The sequence below is a fragment of the Cervus elaphus genome, chromosome 10, assembly GCF_910594005.1.
Source record: "Cervus elaphus chromosome 10, mCerEla1.1, whole genome shotgun sequence".
NCBI classification, from domain to species: domain Eukaryota; kingdom Metazoa; phylum Chordata; class Mammalia; order Artiodactyla; family Cervidae; genus Cervus; species Cervus elaphus.
Window position 1 is genome coordinate 16,794,661 of NC_057824.1, and position 18,997 is coordinate 16,813,657.

General features: G+C 61.5%; 2 protein-coding genes across 4 annotated transcripts; both read left to right on the forward strand.

The window, feature by feature from the left end:
• The first annotated feature begins 6,274 nt into the window (after nt 1–6,274).
• On the forward strand, nt 6,275–11,694 carry ATP6V0C (ATPase H+ transporting V0 subunit c). Its single transcript, XM_043916004.1, has 3 exons — nt 6,275–6,534; nt 10,636–10,819; nt 10,943–11,694. Exons 1-3 carry the CDS (start codon nt 6,456–6,458, stop codon nt 11,145–11,147), a joined length of 468 nt encoding a protein of 155 aa, XP_043771939.1. The 5' UTR covers nt 6,275–6,455; the 3' UTR covers nt 11,148–11,694.
• Nucleotides 11,695–11,823: 129 nt separating this feature from the next.
• AMDHD2 (amidohydrolase domain containing 2) lies at nt 11,824–18,471 on the forward strand. 3 transcript variants are annotated; one of them, XM_043916001.1, is made up of 11 exons: nt 11,824–11,983; nt 12,061–12,197; nt 12,278–12,417; nt 15,728–15,782; nt 15,958–16,170; nt 16,249–16,337; nt 16,414–16,558; nt 16,637–16,744; nt 16,908–16,976; nt 17,743–17,844; nt 18,229–18,471. In XM_043916001.1, exons 1-11 carry the CDS (start codon nt 11,901–11,903, stop codon nt 18,315–18,317), a joined length of 1,230 nt encoding a protein of 409 aa, XP_043771936.1. In that variant the 5' UTR covers nt 11,824–11,900; the 3' UTR covers nt 18,318–18,471. The 3 variants fall into 3 exon arrangements, with proteins under 3 accessions (XP_043771936.1, XP_043771937.1, XP_043771938.1); XM_043916002.1 differs by lacking the exon at nt 16,908–16,976; XM_043916003.1 differs by lacking the exons at nt 17,743–17,844; nt 18,229–18,471 and adding an exon at nt 17,090–17,727.
• The last annotated feature ends 526 nt before the right edge of the window (nt 18,472–18,997 follow it).

Here is an 18,997-nt window from a genome sequence, read left to right on the forward strand (position 1 = left end):
CTAGACGTGACCATGACAGACAAGGAGAAGTTTCTCCATCACCGAGGAAGATACGCTGCAGTGCTGGTGGTGCCAGCCGAGGCTTCCCCTGACAGATCTTGTTCATGGCTCCCGGCACGTGGACGTGCTCCTTAAGTGTGAGGAATGGCCATCAGGAATCATGGCCCAAACTTCCCGGTCAAGAATCGAAAGGATCCTGGGACTTCCCTGGTGGTCCGGTGGTTAAGACTCCACCCTTCCTATGCAGAGGACGCAGGTTCAATCCCTGGTTGGGGAGCTAGGATCCCATATGCTGTGCAGCACGGCCGAAAAATAAAAGAATGGCAAGGATCCCTGTCATGTGTAAAACTCAGCATCAAAAATAGTCATGCTCATCAAAATGAGACTGCTACCTGGAAGTTAAGGAAGTCGCCACCACTGTCTGAAAACCACATGCCTCTCAGTTGTGCGTATATAACCCACCGCCAGCACGGAAGACCTCTTCTCTCTGCCCACGCTCATGCACGTGCCCCTCCTCCTGTTCCTCCCAGGGCTGGCAGGCCACCAGCAGCCCTGCCATCCTCACGGAAGGCAGCTGAGGTGGCCGGACAGGCGCCCCCGCTGTCCCCTCTTCCTTGGTGGTTCCCTCCCAAGACCTGCTGGTTCCCGCTCCTCAGCCCCTTCCTGCTGCCGCCTCAGGGCCCAGAAGTCCAGGCTGAGAGGGGAAGAGAGGCTTGGCCCCAGGGCGGCTGGAGCTTTGACACCAGCTGTTTCAGTTCCTCTTCTGAACCAAGAGCCCGGGTCTCTGGGCCATTTCCCGTCGTCAATGGGCTGCGAGCCCCTGCCCCGGGACCCTTCCCCAGAGGCCCCCAGGGACTCCACCGTTGGCCAGTGTGCCCACCCCTCCCCTGTCGGCCTGTGAGAGCCGGAGTCCTGTGGCCCTGCCTGCTGGTGACTGCGGGCAGTTCTCACGGGCTGGCTGTGCACGCATCTCACATGACAGCATGGGTTCCTAGAGCCTGCGGTCCACTCCTACTGCGCGGGGCTCAGGGCCCGCTGTGGGGACACAGGCCAGGGATGGGCCCCGTGCCTCCCCGGGCAGGAAGACCCTCTGTCCTCCCACACCTCAAAAGGCCGGCCCCCCTCAGGCTGGGTCGCTGCCCTCTCCTCCACCACTGCCTCACGTGGACCCCCTCTGGGCCGGGTCCAGGGTAACCCCAGCAGGGTAACCCCAGCTTGAGCTCCCACCTGCAGCCAGCCGCGGAGGTGCTTTGTTTTACTGTCTCTTCAAACATTAAGATGGTTGCCTTCAAAGGGACTGACGGCGCAGTGGCCGTCACAGTGCTGTGCACCCACCACCTCCACCTAGCTCCCCCATTTTCATCCCCCCAAAAAGGGAACTCTTTGAAACGCTTGTTCCCCATTCCTCCCTGTCTCCTGGTTTTTTAAAACAGTGAAATGTGCCCCTCATAGAAAATCAGTCCAGCACGGGATGCCCACAGGGTGCCCGGGGCCCACTGCCTTCAGCAGCCCTGCGTGCACATCCGGTGGGGCCCGCCCCTGTGCCCTCTCCCCAGCCAGCTGCCTGTCACCTAAGCACACCCCAGGGCTCACCTGCCAGCTCCCATCTCGCCAGCAGCTGCCCAGCTTTCTGTGGTTTGGATGGTCTGTAATTTCAAGCCCAGACAGGATCCTGTCTCTCCTTCGCTCAAACCTTCCTCATCTTTTAAGCCCTCATTAGAGATCACCTGCTGGGGGCTGTCTGAGCCTAGCGGGCACCTCCCTCCTTTGTCGCTGATTTGGCATTGGGAGCTCACTGCGTCTAGCCGCCCCCCACTCACCCACCCACCCACACACACACACCCAGGTAGAGTGGGAGCTCCCTTCCCCAATCTGTATCCCCGGAGTCTAGTTCAGCGCCCACACACAGTAGATGCTCAACATGGGCCAGACGAGTGACTTAGGGCCCAAGGCTGACTGTTAGAGCAGGGGAAAGTCGCGCTGACCTTCAGGGTGCTGAGCCCACACGAGGCCAGACCGTGCCCTCGTGGGCACCCAGGGCTGAGGATTCATTCAACATCCTTTCTGCAAACCTGCTCGCCCTGCCGGCTCAGCGCCAGCCCCTGGTCTACTGTAAAACCCACAGGATCCCCGCCCGGCCCTGGGGAAAGAGCCGCACACCGCCCCCTGGTGGTCGGCTCCGGCCCGGCTCCCCGCCTGCCGCCAGTCTGGTGGTCACAAGAGTGGAGCCTCAATCAGACTAGGACTTCCCTGCCGGTCCAGTGGCTCAGACTCTGCGCTCCTGCTGCAGGGGGCCTGGATTTGAGCTCAGCTCGGCCAAAAAGGAAAGAATCAGGCCCTGTCATGGCAGCCCTCAAGGCTGTGGTCAGTGAGAAGGGCTGCTCCATCCCTGGGATCACCCCCTTCCTCCACCTCTTGCCTGTCTCGGCCCGACATCCAGCTGGAGTCGCTTGGGGGATACAGTTTCCCCTGCAGGGCTGGCTGCCCCAAGCTGTGCCTCGATCTGCCTATATAGAGGACAATTTTTTATTAAAAAAAAAAAAAAAAAACCACCAAAAAACCATGTATCGTTTTGTGAGCTCCAATTATTTAAATTATACTCCAAAAATCATCTTATTTATCCCACCCCTCCCCCTCTGATAGCACAACTATACTTTTTCTTCCATCTCCTCCCAGCCGCGCCTGGGCCACACACGGCTCTTATCTAGCCAGGTCAAGAGGGCCCAGTGCCCTCTCTCAGCGTCACCCCCTCTGGTGTGTCTTCATCGCTACTCAAGAGAAAAGGCTTGTCCACTGGGAGAGGGCACTCTAGTTGGACACACCCTCTTCAGTTTCCTGATTTCTTAATAAAGTTGCCACGTCGCTGCAGGACTCTCTTCTTTCTTCCCTGAAATGGCCTTCCTCAGGACAAGTTCAGCTTTCCAATCATCTGAGGCCCGTTGCTACTCTATTCCTGGTCTCTGTCTCCCTGGCCATCCTCTCCCTTCCCTGTGTGCAGTGATATGTGTTTACTGTGTACTAAGTCGCTTCAGTCATGTCCAACTCTTTCCAACCCTGTGGACCTTAGTCCGCCAGGCTCCTCTGTCTATGGGTTTCTCCAGGCAAGAATACTGGTGTGGGTTGGTTGCCGCACCCTCCTCCAGGGGATCTTCCTGACCCAGGGATCGAACCGGCATCTCTTGCGGCTCCTGCATTGACAGACGGGTTCTTTACCACTAGCACCACCAGGGAAGCCCTTCCTCTGCAAAGTGTCACTGGGTTTCTTTCTCCTACCATCTTCCAGTGCAGACAGTGGGTTTGTTCACCTCCGTTAGAACCCTCAGGGAAAGTGGGACTCCACCCCACATCTCTGTATATCTCTCCCTACCAGGGTCTCTGGCTTGAGTTTCCCAAAGCTCCTCCTTTCATTTATTTGGCTGTGCTTGGTCTTCGTTGTGGCACGCAGACTAAGAGTTGCAGCATGTGGGATCCAGTTCCCTGACCAAGGGTTGAACCTGGGCCCCCTGCATTGGGAGCGCAGTCTTAGCCACTGGACCACCAGGGAAGTCCCAGCACTTCCTTCTTTATTCCTGGAAATCCCCGCCCGCACTGAGACAGGCCAGCAGCTTGTGATGCTGTGACTTCATACCAGGCGCTACACAGCTGGCAGGGAGAAGGCAGAGGTGTGTGTCCCTGGCCAGTCCCTTCCACATCCCCTGGACCTTCCCCCACCCCCAGGGCCTGCCTGGAGCTGGGAGGCCAGGGGGAAGGTGACCTGGGTCCCTCCTGAGTCTGTCACTGGTCATCAGACACTCCCTGACCTCTCAGGCAGGAAGCAGGCATTGTAGAGAGCTGCTCGGACCACGCTCAACCAGTGGAGCTTGAGTTTCAATTCCGCTCCTCATTAGCCGACTGACACCAGGCAAGGTGCTTCACCTTCCTAGACCTGCTCCTTGTCCACAGGATGAGGGTAACGGTGAAACCTTCCTCAAAGGATCATTAGGAAGATTAGGTAATGCGCCCCCTCCCCCAATGCTTAGGGGGATGGTGAAGGATTCCCGATGTACCCGTCAGGAAGGTCCCCTGAGACAGGGCGGGGAAGACTGGGCAGGTGGCCAGGTGAGAGGCTGTGAGGACACCCAGGGCAGAAGCGCAGGCCCACCTGAGGGGCGGCGGCACTGGGGTGGGGGCACAGCTGAGAGCTGGGAAGCCACAGAACCTCGGGGTCTGGTGAGTAATGAAGAGTGAGGCGGCTGCCTGGATGGTTGGTTGTGCCTCTTGCTGGAAATGGAAATAACCCAAGGGGAAGCCGCTGGTGATGTGGGGGGAGGTGAGCTCAGTTTGAGGTGTCAGCGGCCCACTGGAGATCCACTGGGACCTCTCACACCAGAACTTGGGCAGAAAACCAGAAGCCAGTGAGCAGAGCCGAGCTGCCCTCTGCACCTGTGGGGGGAACGGTCTCCCTGACCTCCCAGTCTGGGGACTTCAGCCATGGAGGGGTTCGCAAGCTCTGCCACCGCCATGCTTTTGGCTGTACAGTTGTCCGAGGGGCGCTGTCCTGCACCTCCTTTCCTTAGTCTGAATTCTGCCCCAGCATGCAGCCTCCCCCCACCCAGCTGTGTCAGCTCCCTGCCCTGGGCTCCCCAAGCTGTGGACCCTGAGTGCCTGGAGTTACGGGCGCTGAGCCTGGGGCAGGCACTCAGGCACGTGCTTGCCGGGATGGCTTCAGGTGTAGAAATGTATGGCTGATCACCCAGGGCATGGCAGGCGGAGCCCTGGGAACACCCAGAACCTGCAGTGATGCCGAGGCTTCAGCACCTGGGCCCGTCTTTGCTTCTCCTTGTGACTCGAGGAAGGTCATGAGCATGGCAGGGCAGGTGGGGGTGAACTCGAGAGAGTGGAGGGGCGCGGAGGCGGGCAGCAGGCCGAGGCAGCAGACAGGCCCCTTCAGGGAGCCTGACAAACTGTCAGCTTGGTCACCAGCAACCTGCCAGGGCAGCGGGCTGGGGAGGAGCTGCAGACACTGAGTGAAGATTCCTCTTTCCAGAAGTCAGAGTCAGGTGGTGGAGGGCGGTGGGGAGGGCTCAAGACAAACGGCGGCCTCCTCTCTTTGCAAATAGGACAGACATGACCCTCAAGGGCTGCAAGTTTGCCGCTGGGGGTGGTGCAGACCCAGCCTCACGGTGGAGAAGAGGCTATGAGGGAGGTTCCTGGTGTGGAAGATGGGTCCAGTGGGAAGACCAGGCCAGAGGTAGTGAGCCCGCTGCCCACATGGAGAAGGCTGATGACTGCTACTCAGGCTGTTCACAAAGGGTGCTTTAATGTCAGGGCAAGGGGTGGGACTCAAGGGAGACCCATGATCAGATGGCAGTCACCCAGGGCTCCTGAAATGGACCAGATGAAAGGGCAGAGGGAACCAGAGCTGGTGGGTAGAGATAAGGCAGCCAGTCGGGGTACCAGGATAGCCACACGAGACTATCACGGCAGTCCCAGCCCCAGGCCAGACCGTCTGCTAGGCTCAGAGGGAACCACTTACTGCTGTTCCAGAAATAAGGGCAGCCCTGGATTCGTGGGCTTGCGGTGGGAACAGGCAGGACAAGGGACCCCAGACGCTTCAGCCATCTGGGGAAGACTGCACAGGTCGTGCAGGGTTTCAAACCAACCGTGCCTACAAGCTGAGGGGTAGAGAGAACTCCTCCAAAACAGCAGTCTAGGTCCCTGATGCAAAGGAGGGCACAGATGCAGGGTAGGGGCCCTCCTTTTCCTCGGAAGCCACGGGAGAAATCCCGAATTGCTGGGCGGGGGCCGGCGGGCTTGGAAGAGACTGGAGACGGGGTCGACAGGGGACGGGGATGGTTGGGGGCGGCGCTACCGGGGACACGACTCCGGCTCCGCCCTCAGGTCACCCCGGAGGGTGTGAGGACGTTGGGGGTAGACCGCACGCAGTCCTGAGTCCCTGCGGGCTGGACCGTGAGAACCCCGCGGCCGGGCTCCACACGGAGGCCGTAGAAAAAGGCGACGCTCGTAACCGAACCCCCGCGGGGCCGCGCAGCCGCAGAGAAGGCGGGGCGCCGAGAGCCCCGCCCCGTATGCTAATCAAGGCGCGCCCCGCCCCGCCCCGGCCCTGCGACCGGACGGGCCCACCGCGGCGGGGTCCCAGGGGCGCCCGCGGCGGCCGGCGCGGGGCGGCGCGCTGGGGTGCAGGCCGGCGGGGCGGGGCGCCTGAAGTCCCCGCCGCGGACACCCCCGCCCGCGCGGAGTGGTGCGGGCCGCAGGGGCGGGGCTCCGGTCATGTGACGCGGCCGCGGCCGCCATTTTGTCCTGCGGTGCTGGTATTTAGAGCGCAGCGGCTGACGGGCCGGGTCGCCTTCGCATCCGCCGGACAGGTCGCCTCGTGCAGCCCGCTGCTCGCCGCGCCCGGCCCGACCTCGCCCCGGCCTTGGCCTGCTGATCTCGCCCCCTCCCCACCCGCAGACATGTCCGAGGCCAAGAGCGGCCCCGAGTACGCTTCCTTTTTCGCGGTCATGGGCGCCTCAGCCGCCATGGTCTTCAGCGGTGAGCGCCGTGGCAGGAGGGACCCAGGAGACGGGGGACGCGCGGGGCTCGTGCCTGTTGCTCCCCGGGGTTCGGCTTGTGACGTCATTGTGACGTAATTTCGAGCTGTTGGGGGGGTCCCGGGTCTCACGTGACTGCGGGGGGTGGGGTGTCGGGATCCTGAGGGCTGCAGGGGCTGTCGGGTGTCTGGAGAGCGGGGCCTGCGGACTGGGCCCAGGTGTGGGTCCCAGGGTGTCCCGGACGGCCACCTGCCAGCTGGTCTCGTCGGTGCGGGGGAGGGGCGTTGGCGCCGCTGCCATCTTAGTCCCCGGAGAGGCGGGAGCAGACTGGGGTGGGGGCCCGTGGTCCTGCGCTTGCTCCGCACCCGCCCCCCCCCCCATCTTGCTGGCAGGTGTGACATCACGCCTCGGAAAGCTGCCCCCACAAGGGGCCGGCGCTTGGGTGCTCCCCGCGGAGGTCCACAGCCCTCGCCCTTGTGGCGGCCTGCCCCCCGCCTCCATGGGGCAGCGGGGGTGGGGGGCGTTCAGGTGGGTCTGCACTTAAGCATGTGCTTCCGGTTAGGGCTTGTCAGTGTTTCCCAACACTAGGCTGTGTGGGTTGGTAGGAGAAGCTGGGTTGAGAGGTTGGTCTTGAGAGCAGGGCAGGAACCCAGAGGTGGGAGTGGAGCCGAGGGGGTGGAGGTGGGTTAGACAGGCCGAGGGCGCAGGGTGGATGTCCGGGGGACAGGCCAGCCTCCGCACTGTGTGTGTGGACGCTTGTCTGGATGGGCGAGTTAGCGTGGAGCCTCAGCGTTGAGGGGGTTGAGCTTTTTTCCTTGGGAGGAGTCTTCATTTCAGGCCTGAATGAATGAATGACCTTTCTCCCCTTCCCTGAGGCCTGGAATTGGGAGGGGCTGCCCCAGGAATGGAGAAGGGGGCCTTCCAGGGTTCTAAGTGGCCCTCTAGTTTTGAAGTGGGGTCTTAATAGTCCTGGGTGTAAAATTCAGTGAAAATTGGTCTTTCTGGGAGAGGAGCACTTGGGGCCAGCTGGGGATGTGGGATCCAGGGAAGTGAGTCCTGACCACCCTACAGTCCCACGGACTGGTTTGGCCTGGTCTAGTCCAGGCTTCCTTGGGTTCGTCTGGTTTGGGGCTTTGATGACTCGCTCTGCCCCACCCTATCTGGGACTGGAGAGGCTCCCTGTGCAGGTATGTGCAGGGATTGAACTCCAAACAGTCTCTGCTGACTGTAAACACCAGTGGGGTGGGGGCGTGGGGACCTCCCTCTGCCCGGGCCTGCCTGCCGCAGGTCACAAGCCGCTGAGTGGGCACTGCCCTTCCCATCAGGTCGAGTTAGGGGTCATTTGTGGTGGGAGAGATGCCTGTACTTCCCCTTCCACCCTGGGTGCCGCCCACTATTTCCTCACTTTCCAGAGCCGCCTGTGCCCGCTCCTTGCGGCAGGCAGCTGTACCTCCTTTTCCTCCAGTCTCTTGCTGTTTGCTTCCAGAATACCTCCAAGGCCGGTGCCTGGCCACTTGTGGGTTGTGTCTGTCATTGGCCATTCAGCCAATCTCAGTTGAACTCCTGGGTGCCAGACACTGGAGGACATCAGTGAGCAAGACAAGAACATTGCCCGCATGGAATGTGAATTCTGGCTTTGTTTCCCCCCAAGCCTTTTTATGTATCCAGCTCCTGGCCTCCTTCCGGGCACCAGGTGCCTCGCTTCCCCTTCTTTCTAGAACTTACTTGGTGCCTTTGAGCGGAGCCCTCACCAGTAGGCCTTTGAAAGTTCCTGAGAATAGGGTAGCAGTGATCCAGGCTCTTGGGGGTGGGGGCCACCTGCTCTGCTTGGCTTGTACACAGCTCCACCCTTCTCCCCGCCCCATAGGCGGCTTACTGTGGCCATGCAGTTGCCAACTCTTTACACTTGTCCAACTGGGTCAAACTCTGGTTTCATTTCTTTCTTGAGCCCATTTCTCCAGGACTTGTCTTAATCCACCTCCTTGTGCCTGCCTGCAGTTTCCAGGCTTCAGGTGTTGCCAGGATGACAGCAGTCTGTGTCTGCTACCCTTGGCTCAGATGCTCTGGCCTGCCTGGATTGGATGAGGCCCACGCTGGATCCCCGTCTCCCATTCCAGCTTCCCCTTTTTTCCTTACTTTGTGACCCAAGTCTTGTAGATTGTTTCTTCGTCCTGTTCCCGCAGGCCCGTCAGTGGCTTCGTCCCTACTCGTGGGCCTGCAGAACCATCTCCTGACCTGTCTTGCACCATCTGGAACCGCTTCCGGTCTGGCCTGTGGAGCTGGCGTCAAGGCCTGCCCAGGCCAGGCTGCTTCTCCTTCTGACAGTCTTCCTGTTCCTTCCCCTCGTTCCTCTGGTTGCTCCCCACCCCCAGCCACATTATCTCTGTGCTGCCCTCTGTGGGGATAGGCCCAGCTCACTAGCTGACTCCCCAACTGCAGCCTTGCTGGGCCCACTGCCTGGGATGCTGGCTTCCCTGTAAGGTCTCACCCGGCGCCATGCAGCAGCCTGTGCCCGTGCCCTTGCCCTTGAGCAGTGAGCCCCAGCACTGGCCTGCTGTGGTGCTGCGCCTGCAGGAGGCAACCAAAAAATGCCCTGTTACTCCAGGAACGGCTTCATAAAGACCAGCACCTGACGGCCAGACGTCTGAGTGCGTGGGGCGGCGGCGACCATGCAGGTCTTTTGCCCTGACCCTGCCGGCTGTTTCCCTCTGCTCCCTGCCCAGTGTCTCCGCTCCATGTGGTCTGGAATTGTCGTCTTTCTCTTGCCCTATCTTTCTATGTCCGCCACCTCACTGGCATCCCTCTGCTCAGTTAGCTCCTGTATGAAGCCCTTGCCCAGACCTCCCCACTCTCCTGAATGTGTTGCTGTGCTTGGAGGGGCCGTTATCTGTCTCCTCATCAGGCGCAGAGCCCCTCTGGTTCATTGCTGCTCTGCAGTGAGCGCAGACTAGTCATCTAGCCGCCCAGCTAGGTGAGTCAGGTCCAGAGGAATGTCTGCAGCTGTCTTGGCCCTGCCACCTCTGCCGCAGGTCTGCCCCTGCTCAGGTCAGGAGCAGCCTCGGGGGCAGGCAGCAGTCAGGTGTCCTGTTGGGGTTTCCTCTGGCTTTCCCTTGTGCTTGCAAACGTTTTTCTAGACTTGGAGGACAGGCAGGAGGAGGGGGGTTTCTGGAAGGCAGTCCACCCTGGGAAGAGGGAGGAGGGTCGATGGCTGGGGAGACGGGAACCCTGTAGTGCCTAGACACCCACTCCCGCCTTACCGGAGAAACTGGGCTGCTCAGAGGTGTCTGCGGAGGCCTTGGGGTCGGCCTGGGTGACGACTTCACAGCCCAGTGTCCTTCCTGTCCCTTGTTTTCTTTGATTGCCTTTGTCTGGTTGAGATTGTCCTCGAACTCGAGGGTTCTGGCTTGCTGTGTGCCAGGAGGGCCTTTCCTGATGGAGCTCTCAAATACACCAGCACTGGGTGCAGCATGTCCCGGGGCCGGAGCTGTGGGGACTACCACGTGCCAGGTGGGGAGTGGACAAAGTTCTGGCCTAGATCGCGAGTTGCCAGGCCAGCTTGCCCTGACCCTGCCCTGCAGGGGCTCTTTGTGCTATTTTGATGTGGTCCCAGGGTTGGTGGGCTGACCCTGGCTGGACGTCTGGGCCATTGAGATATGCAGCTTGTGCTTTTCCAGGCCTTGCCTGACTTGGGAACGAGCCTGGAACCCCAGACAGGCAAGAAGCTGCCTGGAATCTGCACTGCTGCTGGGGCCCAGCTACCCGTTTGCCCGTGTGGCAGGGCAGCCTGTCCCAGCGCCCCTTTAGGGGTCTGGGGCTCTGTGGGAGCGTGGGATCTGTGTAGCAGGCCTGGGGAGTGCTGGTGAGCCTGGGGTGGCGTTCCACAGGAGCGAAAGAGCCCAGGTAGGCTAGACAGCCAGGAGAGCCTCTGGGGGAGGGACAGAGGAGACCCCAAGTGCTGGCCTGTGGCCGGTCTTTCCAGAGGCCACCTCCGGCCCACTTGCCCTCGGAGGTGAGAACTTGGATTGGCCCTGGAGTACACCAAAAGCTGCCTGCCGGGTCCTGGCCCCAGGTTCTCTGGGCTCACCTCACTTTCTCCTGCCAGCCCTGGGCGCCGCCTATGGTACAGCCAAGAGCGGCACGGGCATCGCAGCCATGTCTGTCATGCGGCCAGAGATGATCATGAAGTCCATCATCCCGGTGGTCATGGCCGGGATCATCGCCATCTACGGCCTGGTGGTGGCAGTCCTCATTGCCAACTCCCTGAATGACGGCATCAGTCTCTACAGGTGAGGGCTGGTGGGCTCTCCCCTTGCCCGCCTGGGTCGCAGCTGTGGGCGGGGAGGGGTCTTGGGTGGGCTGCTGGTGCCTGGTGGTGGACCGACGTGCCTCCTGTGTCCTCTCTCCCCCAGGAGTTTCCTTCAGCTGGGCGCGGGCCTGAGTGTGGGCCTGAGCGGGCTGGCAGCGGGCTTCGCCATCGGCATCGTGGGGGACGCGGGTGTGCGCGGTACTGCCCAGCAGCCGCGGCTCTTCGTGGGCATGATCCTCATCCTCATCTTCGCGGAGGTGCTTGGCCTCTACGGTCTCATCGTCGCCCTCATCCTCTCCACAAAGTAGCCCTGCGGGCTGCCAGCCACAGAATAGGATTGATGTCAAGACCACCCCCTCCTCATTCCACAACAAACAGCCTGACACACACGCACGGGGCAGCCGCCCGCAAGTAGTCGGTCTTGTAAATGCGCAGTGTCCTAGTGCCCACCGTCTGTTGCCCCAGCCTCGCCCCTGCCCGCCCCGCCCCGTGCTGTGGACATCTGGGCCCACCAGTCCCCATCCCAGCCCTGACCAGTGAGGACGCAGGCCTCCGGCCGCTCCCACCCATCTGCCCTAGAGTGCTCTGTGTATAAGGATGAATTAGAGTTGTCATTTTCTCTTCACTGGATGTTTATTTATAAAGATTGACCTGTTCATACGTCTGTGGAGCAGCTCTCCGTCTCCCAACTCTATAGTAACCTTAGGTAGACTGTTGTTGCGTTGTGCGGTTACCGTTTACCCTGAGACCCATTGGATGGAACCACCTCCTGCTGCCCTGGGCCGCGGGCCAGTGTGCCGGGCCGTGGGCCCTGGTGCCGCTCTGTGTCCAATAAAGCTCTCAGATCTGACCGGATTCCTGTGTGTGGGTCGCTGTCTGGGCGCCGGCGCGGGGGCGGGACGCCGGGAGGGAGGGGCGGAGGGCGGTGCTGAAGCCGCCGCCACGTCACTGCGGGCCGCGCGGGTCAGGTGGGCGCGCTGGTCACGTGGCTGCGCCTCTGTCAGCTGAGGGTCACGTGGGCCAGGCCGGAACCCGGCGCCTCCCGCTCGGCTGGGCTCAGGATGCGCGGCGGGCAGGGCGCGGCGCGGGCCCCGGTGATCCAGTTCACCAACTGCCGCATCCTGAGGGGTGGCGCGCTGCTCAGGTGGGCGCGGGTGCGGGGCGGGGGGCGCGGGCGGGCTACGGGCCGGCGACGCGAGCCCCCGCCCGCTCTGTGTGCAGGGAGGACCTCTGGGTGCGCGGGGGCTGCATCCTGGACCCGGAGAAGCTGTTCTTTGAGGAGCGGCGCGTGGCTGACCAGCAGCGGGACTGCGGCGGTTGCATCTTGGCGCCCGGCTTCATCGACGTGCAGATAAACGGTGCGGCCCGGGCCCGCGGGGCGGGGGTCCCCAGGGGGAGCTCCGAGCCCTGGGCGAGCCCCTCTTTTATGTGGCCGCAGGTGGGTTTGGCGTTGACTTCTCACAGGCCTCGGAGGACGTGGGTTCGGGGATTGCCCTGGTGGCCCGGAGGATCCTGTCGCATGGAGTCACCTCTTTTTGCCCCACGTTGGTCACATCACCACTGGAGGTTTATCACAAGGTGAGGTTAGCCTCCCGGCCTCAAAGGAAGGAGGCTCCGTGAGCACCTGGCCTCTTGATTTTCAAATCTCATCTCTTTGGGTCAGCCAGCACCCGGTTGGCACTTGAGCCTGGCCTCACCTGCTGGCCGCCTTCCCCGGGGCCTGGGCCCCTCTCCCGGTCTTTTCTCATCCAGGTGGTCCTCTGGCTGGTCTGCCATTGCGGCGGTGCCCGCGGGCTTCCGCGTTCCGAGCTTCAGCACCTTCACCTGCCACACAGCCCTCCCCAGCCTGCATGCCGGCCACCTCCAGGCACCAGAAACCGCCGCCTCCGCTCAGTCGTGTGTGTCCATCCCCCGCCCCAGGGACTTTCAGATTGCCACATCCTAGCTGCTCATCCCCAAAGCGGTCCGTGGCAGGCAGCTCCTGGGAACAGCTTTCATAAAGGAGCCCCATTGTCCACCCCAGGCTTCCTCTGCTGCTCTGGTCCACACCCCCTAATCTTCACTTCTTTAAGTTTTGGGATTTAGTTGTCCAAGGTCCATTGTTCCTTTAAGAAGTTTCACTCTGTACCCAGGTTTTCTGATTTTGCTCTTTATCACATTGTATTATTCCATCTTGTCTTGTTCTGTGTATTGTTCTGTTTCTCTGAACTGTTGCAGGCATACATCATGCCTGTTTATTTGGTACTAAACTTTTTCAAACGCTTGTGGTAACACGAATAGCACAGAGTTCTTGAGTTCTCAAAGTTAATCAGGTTATCCTTTCCTCTACCTTTTATGTCCCAGTTCTGTAGTTTTCCTCCAGAACAGGGTCCAGCCCAGGATCCCAGGTTGCCTGTCTGGTACCGGGTCCCCATCTGGGGTGTGCACAGACTCACAGCCAGGGCTGGGGGAGGTTGGCCACACTCCCTGGGTTCAGTCCCGGCCTGCTGACTTCATCTGTCAGCTGAGCAACACGGGACGTTCATTTCTTGTTTCCTAGTCTCATTTTCGTCAAAACTTAAACAAGGTTTAAGGTTTGAAGAATAACAGTGGAATCCATCTATTAGTGTTGTGTGCTCAGCACTACATTCGGTTCATATTAAGCTTCTGGTAGATGTCAGCTGTGCACATCTTTCTGGAAATTTCCCTCGACTCTCTCATCACAGAGTCCGGTGTCAAAAACCAAGCTGTTTCCTGCTGCAAACTGGCCCCAGTTCTGTGTTTTCTTTCTTAGTCATCAGGCCGTGATTTTCCTGCTCGGGACCTGGGAACAAATCCACTCTCTTGCTCCCTTATTCTTTGTCCTCATCTCTCCGGTCCCCATCAGGGGGTGCTTCGTGGCTGTTATCCAGTCTGCCCACTGCTGTCCCAGCCCTGCTTCTGCCTGGGTGTTTTCCCCGGGTGCCTGGCTCTGCCCATCACCCACCCCTCTCCAGCTCCCCTGCAGCAGCCCAGGCAGCTCCCTCCTTTGCCCCCAGGTGTTCTGCCCCGAAGGCCTTTGCTTTGCTCTGCTGGCCCCAGTAGTGGGCGCCTGCAGCTTCTTTACAGCACCTTCGAGGATCCTGATCTTAGGGAAGGAGTTTCCGGCCAGTAGGGCTTCCATCTTAACGTTTTCTTCCCAGCACTGGTCACCCCTCAGAAATGCCTTGGGAGGTAGATAGTAAACTGATTTGTGGAGGAAATTGAGGAGGGCTTTGAATATGAAAATGTTAATACAAGGTGATTGCCGTAGAAGCTACAGGACCGTTCACTTGCAGGCCCCCACGCGCTGCTCCTGCTGTTCTGCCCGCCTTCTTCCAGGGCCTGTTAACAGTGGGCGGAACTGGATTGCTAGTTGGTCAGAAGTTCTTCAGGTCCACTGAGGCCACCTGCTCTTTCTCTGGGGTCTCCTCCTCCCGCCTTGACCTTTCCTGCCCTTCCAGGAGGAGGGTCAGAGCGCCTTGTCCTCCACTTCAGCCCCACTGCCTGCTGAGTCAACATCAGGCACCTCAGGGTGACAGCCAGGCCCTCTGTACCTTGCCCTTTCTGCTGCCTTCCTGCTTCGCACGTGCCTCATTCCCTTTGCTCCAAGACTGTCTGTTCTGTCTACTCAGTCTTTCTCTTTTAAAACTCTTTTCTGGGAAAACTCAGCCATTATCTCTTTTTCTTATTTTCACTCTTTAACTCTGTAGTGAATTTACGTGTATCACTTGGCCCGTTAGGAAAAACTTCAGCCCTTTGCTCCCACCAGTTCCCTCCAAGAGAGGGTCACTTTCCACTCGGCTAACCTGTGGAACTTGTCTCCATATCTCTAAAAGTTGTACCGATACTCCTGTTTTTTGGTTTAGGGCAGCGTAAACGGGCTGGGAAAGATGCGCGTTAGCTTCTCGGCAGCCCCCGGCCCTGTCTCACGTCCTTCTGGCCCCCACCCTCCCCAGAGTCTCCCGTGGTTCTGATTCACTCAGTTATTAAGACATTCAAGTCATTTTCTCATTTGTCAGTTCTGTTTTCCTCGGAGTTCACCTTCTTTGTTTGCCTAGATTTTTGATCTGCTGACTCAGCCCCACAGTTTCAGCCTGGTGTCTCCCTCTGGGTTCAGAATTTTGGGGTTCCGCGAAGGTTCCATCCGTCCTGTCTTCCTGTGGGAGCTTTAGCGCCCTGCTCTCGCTGCCCTGGCTGCCCGCCCCCGCCTGGACACCAGTGAGGCGTCCGACTCAGCCTGCCTATTTCCTGTTGTCTTTGTCCCACTGAGCTTAAGCCTCTTAAAAATCCCTATCCTTCTCCACGTTGAAGGGGGGTGTGGGCTGGGACTCCTGCCTGCTTTGTCCGCCTCTGAGATGTGTCACCTGAGCGCCTGTCACACACAGGTGACTTGGCCCCTGGTGTTCAGACCCAGGCACAGCGTGGCCGCACCCTTGGTGCCTGAGCTCTCCGGCCACTCAACGCTTCCTCGGCCCCTCGCTCTGCCTGGATGGCGTGCACGCCTCCTGCCTCAGCCCCACTTCCTGGGCCTGCAGCTTGGCGACGTCAGGCTGGTAGCCCTGGCTGGGTCCAGGCCCTTGGTGTGCGGCCCGCTGCGTCCTGGCTGCTGTCTGATGGGGCCACCTTGAGTACCCCGCTGCCCCGCTCCTGCCCCCTGCCTGGGCGCTGCCTCCACGCCTCTGGGTCATCTCGGGCAGGCCAGTCCCTCGCCCCCAGGTCATTTCTGGATTGCTATGCTTCCCGTGGTTGAGGCCTTCAACCATCTTCTAACACCTGAGGGCAGGCCAGCAGGGGCTGGGCTCTGAACTCCGGCCTCTAACCTTGGTTGGGCTGTGACCTCTGGGTGCTGGGCCGTGGGGGCAGGGCTTTAACAGCTGGTTCCCCCCAGGTCCTTCCTCAGATCCCCGTGAAGAGTGGTGGTCCCCATGGGGCAGGGGTCCTCGGTGAGTGGCTCGCCCCTCTCCCCGTCCCTACCGTGGGAGGCTCCTTGGGGACCTGTTGGCAGCCCCTCGCCTTTCAGATGCCCGACCAGGGAGGGAGGGCAGGCAGGCAAGAGGGGCCAGGGTGGGGGCTGCAGGGCGGGGGGCCTGCTAGAACCAGCCCCTCCCCTCCCTCCAGGGGTGCACCTGGAGGGCCCGTTCATCAGCCGGGAGAAGCGGGGCGCGCACCCAGAGGCCCATCTGCGCTCCTTTGAGGCCGACGCTTTCCAAGACGTGCTGGCCACCTACGGGGGCCTGGACAATGTCCGCATCGTGACACTGGCCCCCGAGCTGGACCACAGCCACGAGGTGATCCGGGCGCTGACGGCCCTCGGCATCTGTGTGTCCTTAGGTAAGGGAGGGGGGGTGTTCTTGCCTCAGGGGGTCTGCCCCGGCTCCCAGAGCTGAGTCTGAGTCTGGGTCCCCGCAGGGCACTCAGTGGCTGACCTGGGCACTGCGGAGAAAGCCGTGCAGAGCGGGGCTACCTTCATCACCCACCTCTTCAACGCCATGCTGCCTGTGAGTCCCGGGCCTGCTCTGGAGGAGGGGGGCGGGGCCCTGCTGTCACTCACTGCCCCCTCCTGCCCCCACCCAGTTCCACCACCGTGACCCCGGCATCGTGGGGCTCCTGACCAGCGATCGGCTGCCTGCAGGCCGCCGTATCTTCTATGGGATGATCGCTGACGGCATACACACCAACCCAGCCGCCCTGCGCATTGCCCACCGGGCCCATCCCAAGGGTGAGAGGCAGAGCAGGGCGGGGCAGGAATGGGCGGGAAGACCCGGTGGGGCAGCTCCTGAGGCCCCTGCCCCTGCAGGGCTGGTGCTGGTCACTGATGCTGTCCCTGCACTGGGCTTGGGCAACGGCCGACACACGCTGGGGCAGCAGGAGGTGGAGGTGGATGGGCTGACAGCCTATGTGGCAGGTAAGTGACCCCATCCCCAGCACTGCCAGCCTGAGGTCAGCCACTCGGCACGCTGGTGGGACGTGAGAACCCAGGTGTTTGCTGCTGACCCCCGGGGTGGCCCGGGCGCCTGGTGTCCTTCCCCTGCTTCCCGCCCCCGGAACCTGCCCTCTCTGCTCTCAAGGCACCAGCACGCTGAGCGGCAGCATCGCCCCAATGGATACCTGTGTGCGGCACTTCCTGCAGGCCACAGGTCAGTGAGGCTGGGGGTGTTGCCACGTGTGTGCCCCGCGGTGGGGCAGAGGCTGCCTCTGGGAGAGGCTGGAGGCAGGAACCACCAAGGCCTGTGTCTGGTGGGGTCCCCAGGAATGTGGCCAGGGTCCCGCCTACAGGAGGTTCGGTCAGGAGAGGGCGGCGCGAACCAGCAGGGGGCCGGAACCCAGAGCGACTGGCCCTGGAGCCACAGCACCCAAGGGTGGGGCCTGTGAGATTGTGGTTGTGAGGGGGAGGGGTGGGTGTCTGGCAGAGGCCGTGGTGGGCCAGGCCCTGGTGGGCCAGGCCCTGCGAGGCTCTACGCAGTGCCCTGGGGCTGGGGTGTCAGGCTGGGGGGAGCACTGTGGTCCGGGATGCTAGTTGGAGGAGCAGGGAGACGGGTTAGGAGGCAGATGACAGCTTGGGGAGTGAAGCAGGGGCTGGAAAGAATTGGGGTACCAGCAGCATCCCCAGGTTGGGGGGAGGGGGGCTTTGAAGTTCCAGGGCTGGGGGGCACCCTGCTGGGGACCCTCTTCACACCATGCCCCACCCCAGCTCTGCAGGGACCCCACTCACAAAACACTTGGGGCCCAGATGCCTTCAGCCCCTCCCCTTGGCTTCCAGAGAGAGCACCCTTCCTGGAAGCAGGACCCCGGGCATCCGGGAGGCCACCCAGGACTCTGCCCCTCCCCCCGCACCCCACCCCATCGAGTGGCAGAGCCAGCCGGAGGTCGGGGCTGGTCACCACCACCCGTGTCCCCATACAGGCTGCAGTGTGGAGTGTGCTCTGGAGGCCGCGTCCCTGCACCCAGCACAGCTGCTGGGGCTGGAGAAGCGCAAGGGGACCCTGGACTTCGGGGCTGACGCAGGTCAGGGCGCAACAGGGGGTGGCCCGGGGGTTCCCAGGAGGCCTGGGACAGGGCCAGGGTGGGGGCAGGTGGGCCGGAGGCAGGTGCTTCCCCATTCCCAGGGGCTTTGCCTGGCCAGGGCCTTGGTCTGTCCCCCTTCCCCCTCAGGCAGGCCAGGCCTCTGGCTTCCGAGATGGGCCTGGCAAGGGTGTGTGGGAGCACTGTTGTCTGCCCTCTGCTGCCAGGAGCCTTGCTCCCGGGGCCTCAGTTGGTCTGTGATGGGCCAGGGTGTCCCGTGGAAATCGTGTTCTGGGCCTCGGTTTCCCCCACCCACCCCCCCAGCCTCGTGGTGGGGCAGCGGCGACCCTGCTTCTGCCCCGTTCTCACCACCCCACTCTGACCCAGACTTCGTGGTGCTCGACGACTCTCTTCACGTCCGGGCCACCTACATCTCGGGCGAGCTGGTATGGCAAGCGGAGGAGGCCAGGCCGTGACCCAGGACCACCGTTGGAGGAGATGCCCAGCCCCAGCTGGACACTGTCGGCTGGGCATCGGGGAGCTGGTCTCCAGAGAGTGAAGGGAGCCCCGGCCCAGGTGGAGGCCTCGGCCCGGAGGCGGTGGCTTGGATAAATGTGTGCCCCGTAGGGACGCGCCTGGTCTCTGAGTTTTGCTTCACAGTGGGACTTTGTTCTGCCCTCACCCCGTGGCCCTTTGGTGGGGGCGGGTGGGTATCTGTCCCTTAGGGTTGGGAGTGGCTGCTGCACCCTGCCTGTGGGATTCTGGGGCTCAGTGGAGGCAGCGGGGCCCCTCTTTGTTAGACGGATGTGTTGGAGGCCTCAGGCCTACAGGCAGATGGGCCGGTTGCAAAGGAGTGAAGGGCTGGAGGAAGGGGCTTAGGGAGCAAGTGTGAGGGTTGAGAAGTTTGCCTGTGGTGCTGAGGGAAAGGGAGCTACATCTTGGAATGTTCAGGAAAGAACGAGATCCATTGCTCCTGGAGACAAGGAAATGGTGGAAGGAGCTGGAGAAGGGAGGGGCCTCCGGTGGGCACCGCAGAGGGTTTGGGAGGCAAGGGTGTGCTGTGGGTCATTGTCTGCACTCTTGAGTTGGGTGGGCAGAGTGGAGGCCCAGGGCCACAGCACTGGACCTAGACCCAGCACTGGGCCCTTCTCTCTGA

Bases quoted from the DNA above. Each gene is read 5' to 3' on its own strand.
- AMDHD2 (XM_043916001.1), top strand. From the start codon at position 11,901: ATGCGCGGCGGGCAGGGCGCGGCGCGGGCCCCGGTGATCCAGTTCACC. The intron at 12,418-15,727 runs GTGAGGTTAGCC...GGTTCCCCCCAG, and splicing joins CACTGGAGGTTTATCACAAG to GTCCTTCCTCAGATCCCCGT. The intron at 17,845-18,228 runs GTCAGGGCGCAA...ACTCTGACCCAG, and splicing joins GGACTTCGGGGCTGACGCAG to ACTTCGTGGTGCTCGACGAC.
- ATP6V0C (XM_043916004.1), top strand. From the start codon at position 6,456: ATGTCCGAGGCCAAGAGCGGCCCCGAGTACGCTTCCTTTTTCGCGGTC. The intron at 6,535-10,635 runs GTGAGCGCCGTG...TTCTCCTGCCAG, and splicing joins AGCCGCCATGGTCTTCAGCG to CCCTGGGCGCCGCCTATGGT. The intron at 10,820-10,942 runs GTGAGGGCTGGT...TCTCTCCCCCAG, and splicing joins GACGGCATCAGTCTCTACAG to GAGTTTCCTTCAGCTGGGCG.